A 20,473-nucleotide genomic window follows, 5' to 3' on the forward strand; every position below is an offset into this window, starting at 1 on the left:
CTTTTAATTGCCACTTTGCAAGTAAGTGGAGGTAAATCATGTAATTACACTTCAATATTCCCATTATCCATGTATACAGGAATCTTGATTTCAGCGTTGTCACAAATAAGCACGTGTTTTAAGTTGTTCTGCGAAATGAATCTTTTAGCCTGGGCGAATTTGTTGAAGGTTAACAGCACCGCATGCCTGACGTGCTCAAGCCGTATGCAGGTGACTTCCGAAACCCGAAGCTGCATTTTCACCTTCAGCAGATGTTCCACATCCCGAATACTTGGTCTAATGCGAAAAGACCTGAAGTGAATGGCCACTGTGTTAGGCCGAATAATCACGTTTTGTTGATGAGACTCAGTCATCTTGATAGATCACACAAGAATAAAAATAACGGTATCCTTTGTTGTACAGACAATGCACACAAGTAACTGCTTTTTTCGTTCGCTTTGCACGGGCTCGGACAGAAGCAGGAGCACACTGGGTATTGTGACCGATGCCTTTGATGGTAGAAAATAGACTGATTGCCTATTTGTTGCCCATATGCTTTACAATTACACAGTTTTAGGAAAGTTTTATGGCACCATTCTCAAAATATACTCAGCAACACTAAGCATGCTATGAAATTATTCGTAAGTTTTGTGGATGTTAAAAACGTTGTCTTAAAAGGGTGTTCAAGAGACTATTCAAACTGCTCGTAAATCCAATTACTCTTATAAAAGATGAAGGTTTAAAGAAGTTTCTTCAAGTGTTTTTGACACACTCTTAAAACCGTCTATTATGCACAACTACATGTCCTTGTCAAAAGCTATCATAAAACAAGATTCACTCAATTATACTTTGTTAAAGCTACCATAATACATGAATAAAGCCAATTCGCATTTAGAATGTAGCTTGGATATTGAATTCGAAGGTTAAGCGTTATAAGATTGCTATATTAAAACGTTTGTATAGATTATATTACCATTGAGAGCCTTCCTTGTCGGGGTTTGAACACATGATGACAGGTTTAAGATAGCACGTTTTCCTCGGTACTCATTTGAACCATAACTATACTGCCCATAAAAGCGTATGAGTCCCATATTGATTTTTGACGAAAATGAGTTATCTGTTGCATTGTATTCTGTATCACCACTGAATCACAATGAACAAATAAGATTACCAGGTTTGTTATGAAAATACCTAAAAAAATACCAAAACATGGTTGTCCCATCCATAAGGCTCAATGAGAATATAAAACTTCAATAGTGTTTTTCTCGGCTTGCTGTTTTTCAATATGGGACTCTTATGCTTTTATGGACAGTATAGGACAAATAAAACGAAGAAAAATTAGTTTCCGGACATTGAATAAATGAAAATGTAATTTTAGCAATATTTGAAATTTAAAGAAGGCAGAATCGAATAGATTTAGGGGGTCAAGCATATCATAACTTAGTTTCTACGAGAACATCTGGTTCCACAGGATTGAATTCTGTAGCCCCGTCGTATTTTTTCGATTGGTCATTTTAGATTTTAGAAATTGACTCGACATAAACTAGTTAGTTAGCGAGTTGATTGAAATCTAACGGGCATGCTTTGTGTGTAAAAATCCGCCGGTGTTTCACCTTATGATGAACAGGGAATTCAATATCTTTTAACATACGCACTCAATCGGTTTTACCCAGTCGATGGAGGTCACCCATCTAGAAGAACAATCCGTACTTTTCACAAATTTTCAAAAGTTTCGACAGAAGTGTTTTTACGCAAGTTTTGAAGCTGATGAAATTTTTATTATTATCCAACTGCTACCAGCAGTTGAGCTCAATTGTATTTGGAAGCATAAACATATAATTCTTGATTATACTATTTTTTTTATAAAAGTTACGACTTTTTATTAAAATAACATAATTAACCAAACCAACTTTGCCCGTTTATTAATGCTTCTTACTTTCTTATCTTCAAGGTTGGCGATGCCTCCGTCGTCTGGGTATGTAAATTTTCTCAATTTTCTTTTCTTAAATCAAACATAAACAATGTACCTCGCTAACAACAACAACAACAACAACATCAACAACATCTACAAACACCAACATCAACAACGCGCCCGACGCCCGCAATCATGCGAACATTCACCATCCCCTTCCGTGCACCGTTGGCAATACTCATAAACGTACTAATAACGATGTGCACTTACACATGCTTAGATTGAGGTAGGAGCGACACAAGTGGTAACAAAACTTCAATGTTTGTAAAAGTAGATTCTCGCAAATGCGGAGAAACGTGATAGCCCAGTTCGTTTAATCCGTGTATCAAATGCACTTACTAATTATCGCGTAGAATGTGCAACAATGTTGCAACATAAGTTGAACAGTCTTGTATGTATGCACGCTATGCATTTTTATGAAACTTCAATGGTATCTTGTTTGTATTTATGTGACCTGTCTGATACTCCGTAACACTACCAAAGCGTCAAAAATAATCAAATATATTCTAAATTGCTAAATGTGCATAGCTTTAAATTCACTATCTCTTAGCTTTCATCGTACCGACAAATACGCGGATTTTGAATTTGTATTTGAGTAATGTGTTCAATTGTGACATCTTTTTTTCGGATTGATATACAGTTTCAAATTCTATAACGCTCCTTATAAGCATTTATTCTTTAATGATTATTTCTTACGTCAAACATATCGTACGTAATATATAATCATACTGTTCTTGAGAAGACCATTAGCACCAAAAAAAATTTGACTATATTCTAACAACCATAAATTTCAACAATAACTTGACTGCGTCAAGAACTTGAATGAAACGCTGACGTATCAATGATACTTCCTGGATACGACCATTCAGTGTGTGTGTGTGTGTTTTGTCAATTACTGTGTATTCTAACAACATAGTAGGCTTGCTCGTCACATCAGGCAACCGGCAACCGGAAATTGGGGCTAATCAATTAATGCGGACATCGGCCTTTTTTATGATCTGCCATGTAGGACAGCAAGCATCACCGCACGCTAGCATTGAAACTCGGGACCACCCAATCGCGTCGGGCCGGCTGATACTGCGAACTACCCACCACGCACTCGCCTTCAGCAGCATGACCGCGCTTTCCTTTTACTGATTTGCCGCCTCATTGAACGGACGAGCTGAGTCCCTCCGCGTGATAATGGATGCGCCCCGTTCGTTGTCCCACAAGCGCACCGATCAATAATATCCGCACGACCCTCCATGGCGGCGAAGCTCTGTCGGTCCAAAGCCAGATCGGCAAAATTAGTGTCCCGATATTAACTCATTTTACGAGCTTCGAGTTCGCCGATGGGATTCATAATAATGAAATAATATTTAGCGTGGCGGGGTCCGATTTTGTACTTAATATCTTATCATTTGTTACTCCTGTTTTACTTTGGTTACGACCGGTGCACCGTGGTAATGGCGTTGGAGAGGTCGGTGGCGTCAACGAAACGACTCAGGTCAGCTTTCCGGCGATCCCGACACACCAGAATCTTCTCGGATGCAGCACGGATAAAACTTTACTGTTTCACAAAAGCCGGTATGTGTTACATCGTAAAGCATGTTTCGGCTTTCTTTTGAAGCTTAGCCTCCCCACTCCCCTTCCGGAATCGAACGTTAAACAAGGGTTCGAGGAAGGGCACGGATAAATACAAGGCGGACGAAGAGCAACATACATAAACGAAAGTTTATATCGACCACGCTGTGGGCACGGGGGACACACACGTAGCGCACTTTTGCGCTTATACTTTTTATTATGTATTTGCGTGAATCGCCCCGATCAAAGGACTGATGGTGGCCACGGAGAGGGACAGGAAACTTGTTGGATCATCCGGCAAGGTGGCTGGCGAGATCCAGACCCACAGCATGCGAGCCAACGCCGAAGCCCTGGCGACAAGAGGAAGAAGTTAACCTAAAGAGGCGCTTGCTGAGATCAAAGTGTTGCGCACCGCGGACTTGTATTTTGCACGCTTGCTGGCAAATCTACGGCTGCACCGTCCCCCAGTTTCCCGTACTTGCACTCTTTCACTTTGCCTTTTCATTCAATGGTTTCTGACAGGAGAAATATATAAAGTCATACACCGCTTGCTTGGGGTCTGAACTCGGTGCCTGTATCAAGTTGCCGGCACTGATAGCATTTTGCTTATTTTTTTATTATGTCATTTGACGTTTTATGCACTGGTTTGTAAGGATGCCGCCATGCATGCAAAATTTGGATGCAATATCTCCAAGGGTTATCGCAATGCTGTCGACGTGCTTCAACCGGACTACTCTAGAACGTGAAAGATAATGTTAGGGAATACTTCCATTGTTGCCCTATCGGTAAGGGCAAGATTCACCACAAAGGAATGGAATCTCTATGATTGGTGCGTAGACATTTCAACGTTTACAAAATATCGCCCAAACTATAGTTATGAATAAAGTCCAATTAATCGATTTCAAACCATGATTACAATTATAAATGACCCAAACAGAAAAACTCTACAGTCGTGATTCGCTGGCTGCGACACAGCTTCTGTCCTGCAGTAGAGACAGAACACTAGATTTCGCTGGGGTCAGTGTAGGAACTAGAGCACTCTAGTTAGAGTGTGGCCAATAATTGTTAAATTTACACTAAAATTTACAGAAATGATCCACTGCTCATAATTTTGCTATTTACCAAGAGGGTGAATGTTTTGACATAAGCTGATTTCTTGGATCGGCTAGTTGCCAAAAATGACAGCGTGTGCGCTTTAAGCAACGTTCACATTGCTACGAGCCAATGTTGCTAACTCGGCTTGAAACTTTTCGAATGCAAACAAACTTTATTTTGGTGTGTTTAACTAGTTCGCAGGTGGAACGTGTTCGAATTTTATAGGGAAAAAGCGATAGCGAAACAGCATGATTTTTCAAATGTTAATTCATTATTTTCAATGCCACTTCCAAACGATATTGTACTGTTCATGTGAACAAATTTTAAGCATTTGAAACGTAGCTAGCGCTACTGATGTTTGATGGCACACTGATAATATAAATTCACACGAATTCATTCGTCGTTTTCTGCAACGAAGTATTTTCGTGCATTCTAAATAGTAGGTTTCGTTCATTCCTTGAACAAGAATGGCCGCTTGGTGAACGAAATCTTTCGTAAATTTTACACGTTCAATGTATACTGCACGAATGTTATCGTTGATAACGACATTATTTTTCGTGAATGAAACGAAATGATTGTTTATTTTAATAAACGTGTGTGTATATTACGAACGATTTCGTTGGTCGCACGAATTAATTTCGTTTGTCTTAGAAAAGTGTTCGTATTTATTATCCTCTTATTGTTTTCAGTCGATCATTTGGGATCGATGTTTGACAACATCGATTTTGTTTTATTTAAAAAAAATCGATGTAGCCAAATCGATTTTACTGTGGTACGAAGAAATGGCCGCTTGATGAACGAAAATTTTCGTGAATTTTACTTATTTAGGTTACATTGAACGAATGTAATCGTTGATAACGACATTATTTTTCGTGAACGAAACGAAATGTTTCGTGTATTTTAATAAACGTTTATGTATATTACAAACGATTTCGTTTGTCGCATTCGATGTTTTAGGATAAATGTTTGACAGCACCGATTTTTTATTAATTAAAAGGATCGATCTGGCAAATTCGATTCTATTTCAACCTGCTCATCATTATTGAGTACTAGAAAGATTGTGATGTGAAGAAATGGACGCTCGATGAACAAAAGTTTTAGTAACTTTTACTTATCTAGTGTACATAGCACGAATGTTATCGTTGATAACGACATTATTTTTCGTGAATGAAATGAAATCATTCGTTTATTTCAATAAATGTTTGTGTATATTACGAACGACTTCGTTGGTCGCACGAATTCATTTCGTTCATCTTAGAAAAGTTTTCGTATCATTATCTTCTTATTTTTTCATTCGATCTTTTGGGATCGATGTTTGACAACACCGATTTTTTTAATTAAAAAACAGATCTGGCAAAATCGATTTTATTGTGATATGAAGAAATGGTCGCTTGATGAACGAAAGTTTTCGTGAATTTTACTTATTTAGTGTACATTGCACGAATGTTGTCGTTGAAAACGACATTAATTTTCGTGAATGAAACGAAATGTTTTGTTTATTTTAATAAACGTCTATGTATATTACGAACAATCCCGTTGGTCGCACGAATTCATTTCGTTCATCTAAGAGAAGTTTTCGTATTTAATAGCATATTCTTTTGACATTGCTCCGGCAGAGAAAAACTCAAAATTATTCATACAACACCATCGAGCAGTTTGCGATGGCTCAACTGAATCCGTACTGCTCCAGATTATGGATCAACTAGAAGCGGAAGAGGTTTAGAAAATCTTCCTGAAACCAGCGGACACGGATACGGCTACTAAATAGTCAGACCGAGACCGTCGTGATGATGAACAGTTATATGACGTATAGCAACAATGACTCCATATTGAAGCTCTGTTGACGTTGACGGTTCGACGAATGGTGCTCGTAAATATTATAAAGATATTCGTATATAGCAGCGAACAATTCGTTTGCCGAACGAAGCTGTTTCGTAATAAGCCAACGAAAGTTGTTTCGTGGTTTTCACGAAAAACTCATAATAAAAAATAAATGTGTTTCAATAGAACTACACACCAAAAAATTATGAATTTTATCATTGACGTAATTGCAAACATGACACAATTTAACAACCCGTAATTCTCGAAATGACGAAACATTGCCGTGTTCGTTTAATTATACATGAAACATATACTTTACATGCGCAATGACATAAAATTACACTTACTGCCATTGAAAACAAACGCCATATGTTGAGTAAAATTACACGATTTACAAAAATCAACGTCATGTAAAATTAAAACCAAACGTAAAACTAAGTCATTTTTGATGCTCGTATATGTCAGGGTCAGAACACTCAAATTTACAAGATTTTTTCTAGGTGTGTACGACGCTTCATTATATGTACGAAAAATTCGCATATTTTATGAAAATTATCTGTACGAAACTAATGCATAGCGATTTACGAATATATTCTATCAGTGCAGCTTCAAAAAAGGCAACAAAGATATTCACGAGGTTGTTGTTTACTCTACAGCAATGTTGCCAGAAACGCTCTTAATATCTCTGGATGTCATTTGTGATTAAAATATTTCAATTTCAATTATAAGTTATATGTGTTAAATTAGTTCAAAACCAGAAAAAACCGTTTATACTCAAGGCTTAACATTAAGGTTGGACAGAGAATGCGCAAAATTTGCAAACGAAAAAAGCAGTTTTTTCCACACCGTATGTCAGATCTTCATAAAAATCAATCAGCGTATGTAGAATGTTGTTACAGTACTGATTGATTTTTATGAAGATCTGACATACGGTGTGGAAAAAAACTGCTTTTTTCGTTTGCGAATTTTACCCTTTCTCTGTGCAACCTTAAAGATTTCTAAGAGATCTTCTCATGCCACATATTTAACTATTTGAGTGTCAGAGGAAAATACAGTAGCGCTCAAAAGTTTTTTGTATGTACTTCATTTTGTGAGAAATGACGTACAAAATCGTCCTTTCCTTATCTTTCGTTTTAGAGTTATGGTATATTTGGCACAACGATTTTAGTAAAAGCAAACATAACCTGAATTGTAAATAACGCTGTTGCCGTTAAACATGATTATGTGACAACTTGAAAGAACCTACAACACACTCATGAGCCACCTGTTTTAAGACGTTTGATTTATATTTTCAAACTTATCACTTGTTCCACGACTTTTTACACAAGAAAATGTTAATAGGTGTTTGTTTGAACAATTTTCGTCGTTAGACTTTTCTGCACTCCTTTGTCGATAACAGAGATGCCAATATTACCGACGAAATACCACAAAAGAGTTTTGAGCGCTACTGTACCTTTGATGATCCAGCGGCAAATCATTTGTGACGTATTTTTTAAAATCAACACAATTAAATGCATCTTCTTTCCATAAACAGAGAAATTTAAAGTGTATTTTGCGTTGCGTATAAGTCGTCAAAACCCTGCAAGAAAGTAGCTCTACATCCAACAAAACATCGAACGAAGTGGATCTGCGTAAAACATTTGTTGTATTCTTTCAAATGTGATGCAAATTCGTTAAACATTTTTAAAGTAATCTACCCCTAGTTGATGATAAAGATTGAAGTTAGTTTTTGAGGTTTCGGCCAGCTTTGCATCACTGTGCAAACGTTCAACTGGCGGAAGTAGAACTAAAAAGTGATCTCAACTGGATTTATATACAAAACTATACGCTTACGAAAAACTACACGAAATTGAGCTCTTTTGACTCAATTTGGGTGATTATCGCTCCCAACTTCTACAAAACAAAATGTTAAGCAACATAAACACATTGGAAAATGTATTTCACATTACTTCAGATATACAACTAAAGATAGCCTAATATGGTTAATGAAAATGAAGAAGAGGGGACTCCAACAATATTCCACAACCACCAACTAGTCTCGAGCTCCCCGACTCGATGGTTTATCGGTTTCTTCGCAACATACCTGTACACCACATAACGTTGAAAAAAGTGATTCCGACATCCTCGGGGTCCAGAATATTTCCGCAATCGATAATAATGCACCACATTACTACAAATCGTGGGGATCAATGAAGGATGATGGTGGCCACGGCGAGGGAGGACTGTTGATGTGACGAAAACCTGATCACAACCAAAACGAAGGTCGAGGTGGCGCACTGGCAATAGGATTGATTTGTAGTAACGTTACTGAGCTACAGCTGTCAACTAGTCGCACTGTACCACGGCACACAGAAACGAGGCTTGCTACTTCGCGAATTGACAGTTTTCGGTGACTAACGGATTTCTCGGAAGTTGTTAATTGACAATATTTGAGCTCTTACGGTGGAAAAAATAGTGTGCAATGGATTCTTGACTTACATTACTCCATAATTACACCAGACGCAGTGGATGCATCTATGTGATTATTAGCGTAAATTTGGAATTTGGCTGCATGCCATAGAAAACATATCCCATCGTAATTTTCTGTTCACAGCAAAGGTTTTGGACATCGACATAGTTTCCTTGTGATTTATCAGGTGCCGATCATTCGTTAGCAGCAAACAATGTATGAATTCCATGTAATTGGTTTCGCCGACGATTTCTATGACGCGCGCTCGTCAAATGTTTACACTCTAACGAGCTAGCCTAGTACACTCAAGTTTTTTTTACGCGGTTTTTTTTTGCGCGGTATTTTTTTACGCGGTTTTATTTTACGCGGATTTTGAAATTTACGCGGTTTTCATTTACGCGGATTTTGAAATTTACGCGGTTTTCATTTACGCGGTTTTTGAAATTTACGCGGTTTTCATTTACGCGGTTTTTGAAATTTACGCGGTTTTCATTTACGCGGATTTTGGAATTTACGCGGTACCCATCAATGAGGTTCCCTTTATCGCGGATTCTTAAATTTAAGTGGTCTTCATTTACGCGGATTTTGAAATTTACGCGGTTTTCATTTACGCGGATTTTGAAATTTACGCGGTTTTCATTTACGCGGATTTTGAAATTTACGCGGTTTTCATTTACGCGGTTTTCATTTACGCGGCTCGTATCCCCCGCGTAAAAAAAAACCTGAGTGTATATGTAAGCCGTGGCACTGTACCTGGCTGGACAATAGAATGCTAAGGAGATTAAAACCTCCTAGTACCACGATTTCATCAACTACATATGCATCCTCGAGGATCGTAAAAACCAAGCTGCAGTGTGCTTCGACTTATTCGATATCACGAGCGCGGTCGTGTGGAACAAACAACTCACACCAGTACAACTTACGGTCGTCAAGCTCGATAATCGGCTAAACCAGCTCAAGGCAAACCCAAGAAATGTTTCCAATAGTTCTTGTCTTCAAGCTGAAATTAGCTGCTACCAATAGGCTATCTTCGGTGGATTTTCGAATATTGCTACGGCTACGCTCCGGTAACAACGAAATACCTCGAATCCGGTACCGAACAGTCGAGTGAAAAGCGTGTCATCGTTCGACCGTGCATCTACGAGGACAATGATGTCCAAACTATTATCGGAGACTTCAAGGTGATGTTGCTCAACGGTTGAGCTGATATCACCAATCATTTGGTAGTATAGCAGCAGCTTGTCCCGTCGTTGACCAGGGCTGGAAATCGAAAAGCTTTGAGGCAAAGAAGAGCTCACAAATGCGCTGTACTTTTCTTTGGTAGGTTTGCAGAAGACCCCGTCTCCCAACTCCACCACAGGACTGGAACGTCTGCTAGTCGATGGCAGGAAAAGCTCGTCTGTGATGGGTGGATTAAGGGCTTCGTTACGACTGGTAGCAAGCGTGCATCCCGGTGAACGAAGAGACAATATTTCGTGGGATGTATGCAACTAGGTGCCTTCCGTAAACAACTGCGGGTCGCTTGTAGAAAAACCGATATCTGGTTCTGATATGAAGCAATTAATGGTGAACACAGAACCGGGACGACTGGAGAACGTTGGCTGCAGTGGCTGAACTGTGGCGGAGGGGATCGAGGTCTTCCATAATACAAGCAGCGGTGCATTCCGGTATCATTAGCGAAATCTATCCTGCTATCCCTGGTCGAAATTAAATTCCCGAACGAGTACTTCAGCCGATCAAGTAGACGCTTTGAGAGCAGTGAACTCACGGCACATTGCGTTTCGGAGATCGGCATCCTTCTCGACCAGCAAAATGGCTTTAGATGTGTCGCTTATTTCGAGACTTTCCCGTTGAATGGCTTTAGTACCATAGAAGACGGTGGCAGTGACGCAAACTTTTGTATTATTCTCGCGACTTCATTTCGGAGAGAGCAGATCCCCCGGACGTCGCTTGACAAACAGCCCTCTTTGAGTTACAACGCCCGAATTGGTCGAAAAGTGAGTTTGAAAACGGCTCGAAAGATTTGAGATGACTGAGTTTAAATTATCTATAGCCTCGAATAACTTTTTGTGTTCACGATGAGAGCAGCGGTATCGTATTACCGCACTCACTTGTTGAAACAGCAAGAACAAACCGATCCACATTAGCCACGGCATGCAATTTTCTCATATCGACGGGAGAGTTGCATGAATTTCAACTAGAACTCATCATTACTTTCGAAATGCCATAGGATTTGATTTTAACACTCTTCCTCGTTGTCTATATATGATCACTCCAGTAATGAAAACTTTCTTTCAAGGAACTATATCTACCAGTTTTTCTATTTAGCTTTGAGGGATTCCATGAAAAACCGGCCTTCTCTATGATTCTTTCTGGCCATTTCAATATTTCGATACAAGAGCAATTTTTAAAAGAGCGTGTATTAATATCCAAAAAATTTTGGTCGATTACTCTATTTTATACAGCAAAACTTTCTGAGAACGAGTTACAGGGAATAAATATTTCTGTGCACTGAAAATAATCGACACGATAAAACCATATGCAATTAAACATCTCTCTTATAAGCGTTCTCATGTTAAAAAGTAAAAGTAATGATTTCTCTTTGAATTTCACATGGAAATCCATTAAAACGCATTTCATGTGGTGTTTCAAATTAAATTCAAAAAAATTCCTCGTGAATGCGACATATTTATTTACTTAATGTTCATTGTCATGCTATCGAGTCGTAAAGTATAAATTTTTCGTATGACCTTCGAATGAAAAACAGGTAGTGCATTTCTACATGTAAAACAATTGATTTCACCGATTCTTCTGCCAATTAAAGCCATTAGTAAAACGATGTGATATTTACGTGGAATTCATTTAAAAAAATTCAGTCAAGTTTATTTCTTATGATGTTGATGTGCTTTTCACATAAATTCCATTTAAAAACTATATTTCCCACACTTGAATGGATATTCAAATAGCAACCGTGTGCATTTAATGTGTTTGTGGATTGAAATAATGCAATAGATTTCCACATGATGTTAACGTGTTTTTTCAGTGAACGAAAAAAATATACCCTGAAAAAATTGTGTTATTTTTCCCAAAAACAAAAATTTATGTTAAAAATGTAAATTGCAGAAAAACCACTTTTTCAAATTTGTTATATTTTGTCAACAAAAACCTAAAGAGAAAAGAAACATTTTGAATGCGGCTACAAGATGGAGAATTTATCGGTAAATTTTTTTTCTGACGATAACTGTATACATGTTTTTAGATTTCATACTAATTGACATACAAAACCGTAATTTTATTACAGAATATAATTCTAAGTATAATTTTAAATCAAATTGCATTTATCAAATATCTTCCAAAATGCGATAGTTTTCGAGATATTTGGAATTTTGCTCCAACAAAATCAATTAGTTCATGTAATTATGCCCTTTTTAAAAGTTATTCGCGTTACCCCATCATAAAATGTCAATAATCTAATATTTATCGGTTTAAAGACGCAGAAGAAACTTTTTCGGTGTATTTGGATAATGGAGAAGCTGTCAATAAAAAAAAGTTTTCCTAACAATAATTTTTGACATATTTTTATAATTCATAGCATTTGCAGTCAATAATACAATTCTATTTTCGAATATGATTCTAAACGCCATTTTTAATTAAAATGCTCATAATAAAAATGAAATGTAATAGTTCTAGAGATAATATTTAGGTGTTGTAACGACTGGATGCGGGGATTTTAACAGGTGTTTACGGCTTTCTCAGTCGGTAAAATTTAGGCAAACAATTGGTTTATAAATTGCCCGACGGTTCGGTCGTTTTTGATGGCCTTTTTCAAAGGAAATTTATCTTAATCGTTTTTGTCGTAATTTTCTGTTGGGAATCAACAATTACGACAAAAACGATTAAGATAAATTTCCCTTGAAAAAGGCCATCAAAAACGGCCGAAACGTCGGGCAATTTATAAACCAATCGTTTGCCTAAATTTTACCGACTGAGAAAGCCGTAAACACCTGTTAAAAGTTCTCGAGATATCATAAATTTTGTTTTAACAACAGAATTATTTGGTTTCATTATGATCTTTTGAAAAGGTCCATTTCATAAGTCATTCCCGTTTCTCCATTAACAACAATAGGTTTTTCAACAGGCCCGAAACATTTTCTGTAACGTTTCCATTGACATCTAGGCGGAGATAGTGTAGTTGGTGAATCGATTGCTTTGTACGCAGCTCACCTGGATTCGATTCCCAAACCCGCACAAAGGGTTAGCCCAAACCTCTGTAATCAAGTGCAAAGGATGTAAATTTGTAAGATGATTTCTAAGTATGCAGTAAAAAAATATTCATGAAAATATCAGATTGCATGCCAACCATTAACACAATGATCTGCCCACCCCAAGGCTCCTACTGTACTAAGCAAACGTACGGATTATCCTAAGATTGACAGATATTGCGGAGTCAATAGACAGAACGACAACAGGCTGAATGCCACCTGGCTGAAAGAGTCATTAGGATAAAAAACACCAAACAACAAAAGAAAACTACACAATTCAGTGAATTTAGATTTTCAAGTACAGCGCTAACTTAACCTTAAAATTTTAAAAATTCATTATTTTATGGAATGGACAAGCAATTCTAAATGCTTTAGGTATTCTTTATAATTGTCTGTTGTTGTTCTTTATAAAATAGACATGAACGGATTAAAACCATTGGTAGAGTCACAAGTCAGAAGAAAATAGCTAAAGAGGCGTTAGTTAGTTACATATGAGTGAAACTTTAAGTTTTATTTTCGTGCTTCTAAAAGGTATTCGACACTCAACAAGTTAAACAAACAAGTCTCGAAGTGCTGCGGAACACAGGAAGTAACTCGTAAAAGTAAAACTTGTTGTAATTTTTAATTTCCAAACAGTTTATCGGTAACACTTACGAAAAGTTTTCCCTGGAAATCCACCAAAACCTAAAGATTGGAGTAAAAAAGGATAATTAACTTCATTCACACTTTTTTGCGTTCGACTCTCAAGAGAAGCGAGGGTTTTTTAATTATTTGACCAACTGGATACTCCGCAACCGCAAGGTCATTGATACAATTAAACAAGACTACAAGACTTATGAAAAATAACAACGCAAAAGCACAGAAAAAATTCGTTTGCGGTTCTGACTCACTTTCTCGTATCTTATCTACCGAGCTTAACCTGCTTATGCCAGCATCACCTTTACCAAACCAACCGACCGACCGACCGACCGGAATCCCGGAACGAGTCCATAAAACCCAACTCGAAACTCTAAAAGTTACGACAAGCGGCCTCTTCTTGTGGTCTCTGTCCAAACCTTTATGCCAAGCATGGGTTGGGAGTAAAATAATTTAATGAAAAAGTTTTTCCTACAAGCTTCCCACTGACTCGGCCTGCTCGTTGCGGTAGCACTTCCGAGGTAAAGGCAGTAAAGTTAAACCAAACAAAAGAAGCACTGGATGCTTTCAGGAATAGCGGTGACCAAAAAGGGGAAAAGAGCGCAAAAAGCTTGTATTAACATATGTTTAGATACCAATTATTTTGGATTTTATTTCGGCTTACAACCGCAACGCGCCAGTCTTACAGCAGCCGAGATCGCCGTGGCAGTTCCGTAAGAATCCCCAACGATGATGTTGACTGCGAGGGGCTCAACGGGGAGTATGTAGGGCGGATCGATCTTCTGAGGAAACATAAAAACGAGCACACAACAATCGAGGAAAAGAGCAAGCAACCCGCGAGTAGGAAAGAAGAAGAATCACCACACTGACGCCGACTGTCTGGACACTGGCAGAGGGATCTAAGCGCCATCGTTCCCCTTTTCCTACGCTTCCTGTTGTCGCTATGGATGGAGTAACTTTGTGGCTTGCTCGCTCGCTCCCGTCCCGTCGACAAGTAAATCCATTCATCATCGGACTGTCTTGACCGGGGCCCGAATATCGCCCGACCTAGTTGTTGTTGTCTACGGGACTCGGGGAACGATTTTGCTACTTTTTTAGGAAGGGAAGCCATCCTTTGACGGGTTGATATCGTGCTCTCCCGCTCGCACTTATCTCGGGTCTCATAAACGGGAGAGGTTCAAATGAACTTAGTGGAAGGAAATTAATCATGATGTGATCATTAAACATGAGATTGGTTTTGTTTGCAGGGGGAGCACATAGTGGCACAGTGAGTCAGTAGCGAGATGTGATGGTCAATATCAGGGTTTGCTTTTTACGGAGGAGTTATATTTGCCTGTACTTTCCTACTGACTCAACTTGATTAACACAGACATTTGCTCACCTTCTTTTCTTAGCTCGTTTGGCCGAGAAGTTGTTTATTTGATTCTGATCGCCGCGAATGGCGACTTGGAAACAGTAGCCGTGTTTCATTTCTCTTCCATGTATGAGAACATCAACGGCTGGAAGCTCGTGGGAGCTGACTCAGACTAGTTGAGTTAATAAAGATTTTCATCCCATCAAAAAGCAATGACATGACGGAAGTGGTGATTGTTCTACTTTCCGAATAATTTCCTAGATTTCGATAAACCGTTGGATGTATGTTGTTCTGAATATCATACACTGGTCTTGAACTTCAAATCATAAGGAACTGTGATTACAACATTTATGTTTACTCATCTTCCTTGTAACCGTAGACTTCAAATAAAGTTAAAGTGGGCCGTCAAAAAAGGAAAACATTTTGCACCGTTGATGAATGATAGTACAACTATCAAAGTTTCGTAATCTCCGCACTAATTAATTTTCGGTGCTTTGATTCATGCAACCAAGCCGCCTGTGTACATGGCGCGTAGTAAGTGCTCGAAGTTAGTTTAGGTGTGGGTGCCAATTAATTCCGTAGCCGGAGCAGCCAGATTTGTGATAACAACGTGTCCGGGCATCCTAAAACTTTTGACACCGTCGAGTTTGAGATCCGTTTTTAGCTCACGTCACCATTTTTGGGCTAATGTTTTTTAATTAAACTAGTGTTTCCTATTTCGGTTCGTTTTCATTCAGTTTTTCTTTTTTCTTGTTATGGACACAGTTGTCAGTTGCGGCGCGTTCGAACGTTCGAATTCACGCGTTGCAGTAAACGGTGTCGGTTCGGTGATGACGTGGACTAATAAAATCAGCCGGGGGTTCGGAGGAGGACCATAACAGTTTCACTCTATCGCCACATTCATTTTGCTTTTCGTTGATCCATTGATATTTTCTGTACGGTTTGATCTAGTTTGCCGACTGAACAAAAAATTGGAGGTAAAGCTAATCCGTCTATATAAGGCTATTATCGGCTATGATTTATTTTTCGAGTTTTCGGCAACGCCTTCTATGTCATTAAGAGACCACTTCAATGAAATAATTATGCTAATAGCAAACGTATTCTAGGAACACTGTTGGTTACGTGAAGGGGTGGGAGTTAGCATATTTTCGGCGAAAAAATCGTTCCTGAAACTATTTTTTTATCAATTCAGTCAGTTTTCGTACAGTACCGCAACATTTTAATAACATTTTCCTAATATTTTATTGCAAAGTATCAAAAATTGATAAGCTGCAGTCAATCTTGAGAAAACACCTAAAAAATGCAAAATAAAATTACTGGATCCATCTTTGAAAAGTTTTATACATTTCGTCTTCATATCATTGTTCAGGTTACGACGGGAGGCTTATACAGAATTATGATTATTATTATTATTTCTACAATAACAGCGAAGCTGTTTTTGCTACGAAGTATGTAAAAATCGAGAAAAAACAAAAGCTCCAGTAGTGACTTGGGGAATGGTGTGTAAAAGAACTGAACAAAATTTGAAACTGATTGGTCCGATAGATTTTCAGTTATGATGTACACCGCAAAACAAGTTCTCGACGAGGCGTTTCCAGAGATTTACTGTCATTCGCTCAATTTTCAGTATTTTGCAATAAAATTATGGCTCCATTTTGGTAATATTATATAGAAATATAATAAATATACTAACACGCTCTTAACATAACATTTTTTTAATTGTGCCTTATTATCGAATTAATCTTACACTTCCTCTAATAGTTTTGGACAAGACACGCTTCGCAAAGATTGAGCGCTTTTTTATAAATGTCCTTTTGTAATATCACATATTTATAACATGATCAGCTAAAATAAATATTATGATACCAGTTTGATAGCTGCCATATTGCTTAAAGTTGGAACGAACCAAACTGATGTCTAACCGTTTATTTGGAGCCAGCTTCGTGGCAACGTTCATCACAATTAAACCGAAATTAGGATTGTTTCAGATTCACTCAGTTTGGTATTCAATCTAAGTTGTGGAACAGAAACTATTTAAGAAAATCAATGTGATGAAATCAATAAAATTCCGTTGTTATATAACTAGTGATTCAGTTACAAAGTAATTACGATGCGTCATGATGAATATTCTAGGTAAACTCCAAGTAACTTCTTAATTTGCTTTCATGAGAATATAATACAGTTTTTCTCCTCCACCACTCTCTTGTCTCCTTCTCAAGCTACTTTATTTGCGAGTTTTACTAACGACGCACAGAGACAGGATGTGCATACACTTGCTTCAGCAGATGGACATTTTCGCGCCAGTGAAATTCTTCATTTTCCACCGTGTTTAGAACGCATAGCTGAATGTATATCTTTTTCAAGGACCCCCAAAATCCGACATTCGAAACTGACCAAATGATTTCATGGTTTACATATCGTCGCTGTTGTGCTATCTTATGACAAGCACCGTTTAGAACATTTCGAGGAAAACGATTTTTAAAGTTTGAGATTGAATATCTTGAAAGTTATAAATGGTACAAACTATTCAGAGAAGACAATTTAAGTTTGTATCTATTCTGTAGTAATCTCTTAAATATTTTGAAGATCGGTTGACAATATTGTGAGTTTTAACTAAAAAATGTAAACTAAAGTCGCACTCACACGTGTCATAGGTTGTATTGATGACAAAATTTGTGTGGCGTATCATAATTGCGCATGGAAAATTTGCCATTCAAATAAAGCATTATTTTTAGCTTTTATTCATATCATCGGCTTAATTTGGTCTAGAAACAATTGGTGAGATGCATTTTAAAGGAAATTGGACAATCAATCTAGAAAAAAGTAATATTTTTGTTTACAGTGTTGCCAAACATGCAATATTTCCAGTTTAAAACGAAAACTGCATTTTTCTAGCAACACATGTATTATTCTTTTGAAAATTATTATGATATTGTGTTTCTCAGATATTTTTACACATAAAAGCATCTAAATCTTCAATGTAACTTTTGCAAATACCAAGCTACAGTGATTTGAAGTGATCTCATCATTTTGCTGGCTATATCTCAGTAACCAAGCAAAATTTCAAAATTCTGAAAACGCCACTCTGTAGAGATTTTTCAGACAAGTAATGAGGCGTATCTAACTCAGTTTAACCAAAAATGACGTTTGTCATAAGATAGCACAACAGCGACGATATACGATTTGCAGGTATGTGATCCGGTTACAAGAACATCAAGTGGCTACAAGACGTTGAAAAATTGACGTTGACTCACAAAAAGACCCCTCCACTCGTGTAAATTTGGAACCTTGTACCTGAGTTAGCCAATAACAAGATCTTTTGAAACTTGAAAAATTCTAATCAGTACCAGCTGGTTTGCCCTGAATCAGTTGAAAGTTTGGAAGTTTAAAAAACTAGAGACAACTGAACACCGAAATTCACACGTTACATTAAGTGAATCTCATACAGTTTTGTTATACGCGCTCTTTCTCTATTGGTGATACACAATCAAGAATTTGAAAGAGCACCTTGTAATAGTTATAATATACATGTAACTTAACTTCTAATAATGAACAATCCAAATATGTTTGTTTAGTGTTTCGGATTCTCCTCTTCAATAACTAACAAAAGACGGTTTTGGATCACATTCCAAATCGGCAAACAGAACTTCTGTGCTTACTATCGGGACATCACTCGGTTTAGTGTTCACGCAAAACGTGCGACTTTTTGGATTTTACTGTATAACTTGCGCCAATTTGTAGCTGGTTTGGACTTTTCTAACCAGCATTAAGTTGGTGTTAGTCACTGACGAGTAGAATCCGAAACAATAAAAAACCATACTTTATGTTAGGTCTTATGCACAAAAATATTTATTTCGTCTAATTTGTTTTCTCTTTGGGATTTCGCACTGAATGAACAATCAATCATGAAATTGACAACATTCACGCTAAACACTTTTTAGTGAAAAAACATCTAGCTTACTATCAGAACCGCAATGTTTTCAAAATGAATTTAAGTGGAAGTTGAAAGTAAACTGTTTCAGGGCGAATGACCTATCGAGATTAAAGCACCAATAAAGCAATAAAAAATTAATATCGTTTTCAGAAATTTACTTTGGCCGAATTTTGCACGACTGTAGCCACTTTTTTTGTTTCGACAGATTATTCGGAGCAGAAGTATAAACCTCCTGTCATTTATCATAAACCTTTTGTACATAGCTGATTAGATAGAAATATTGACGTAATACCATCCCAGTCGATAAACAAGCGAGTTTTTGACCACATTATCTGTATTTTATTGTGGACATCTGTTGCAGATATTGATGTAACCAATTATCTTATCACACACATCTTTCCGACAGGAAATTCCGGTCTCAGAGTAATGCTGCAAATTAGCAAAGCTTCCTTTCAACGAAATATGCTATGATATCCTCTTTTTATTTAGTCTCGTCTAGTCTAATCTAGTCTAAACTTACAAGCCAATACATGTAGAAATCCTGGAAAATTGCAAACGCTCACCCACAATTTTCCTTGTCAGTAATAGTGTTTATAACACATGCTATGTGACACAATCATTAAAGCGGCCAGGTCAACTGTGCAGCGTACAAAATGAAGTTGTTTCAAAATTGTACGACAGTCAAATTATTCATTTGATGACTAATTTAATCAACGAATTAATTTCAACCTTCAATAAGGAAAAAAGTGGACAACCGCACTGACCGTTTTAATTTGATGGTTGTTTGATAAATCGTTGAGAGTGACTTCGTTAAAAACGTTAACCCATTACATCCTAGTGCATGAAATTTCATACGCAGAACTCTCTATAGTTTAACACATATTTACTGTGGAATTTCGACATCTAACTGCTTTATTATTGCACTAATGGGAACATTACACCTAGTATTTCTTTGTGAAACAAGACAGCTGTCGATTTTTATCATTTTATTTAAATTTTTGAACCGTGTGTAGTTGGGGCAAATAGCGACTGAAACATAAGCTTTGACTTAATCCTAATAATCCCATTATATGATTGAACATTACCAAAGATATAAAAGGTGTATCAAAAAATCTCAAGAAATGTTTGAAACAACTTAAAATTTGTTGTTTTTATTTGAGCGCACTAAATTTTCTACAAGAGATAGTTTCATTATCAAATCGCTTAGAATTAAGCGATGATATTTTGTGTTTCGCATAATCTTTGATTTTTCGATGGAATTGAAGATATCATTTCATTTAATTCACTTTAGAAAACTCTGGGTTATAATGGACTAATGTCACTCCTTTGGCCCTAAGTTCCTGGGATGAGACAGAGGTATTTAGCCCTGTCCTGACTCATGAGCCTAGTGTTTCTAAATCTGAGCCAC

General features: G+C 37.4%; 1 protein-coding gene across 3 annotated transcripts in view; it reads left to right on the forward strand.

Moving 5' to 3' along the window:
• Positions 1-20,473, forward strand: part of LOC131693245 (optomotor-blind protein) — a 363,110-nt gene that overhangs the window by 235,592 nt on the left and 107,045 nt on the right. For 2 of the 3 annotated variants that reach the window (XM_058980914.1, XM_058980915.1), the window contains exon 4: positions 1,931-1,954. The exons of the other annotated variant lie outside the window; for it this stretch is intronic. In XM_058980914.1, the coding sequence (XP_058836897.1) occupies positions 1,931-1,954 (24 nt within the window). The remainder of the gene's footprint in view (positions 1-1,930; positions 1,955-20,473) is intronic. 3 annotated transcript variants of the gene reach the window in all.

Source organism: Topomyia yanbarensis, chromosome 3 (assembly GCF_030247195.1).
Source record: "Topomyia yanbarensis strain Yona2022 chromosome 3, ASM3024719v1, whole genome shotgun sequence".
Lineage (NCBI taxonomy): Eukaryota > Metazoa > Arthropoda > Insecta > Diptera > Culicidae > Topomyia > Topomyia yanbarensis.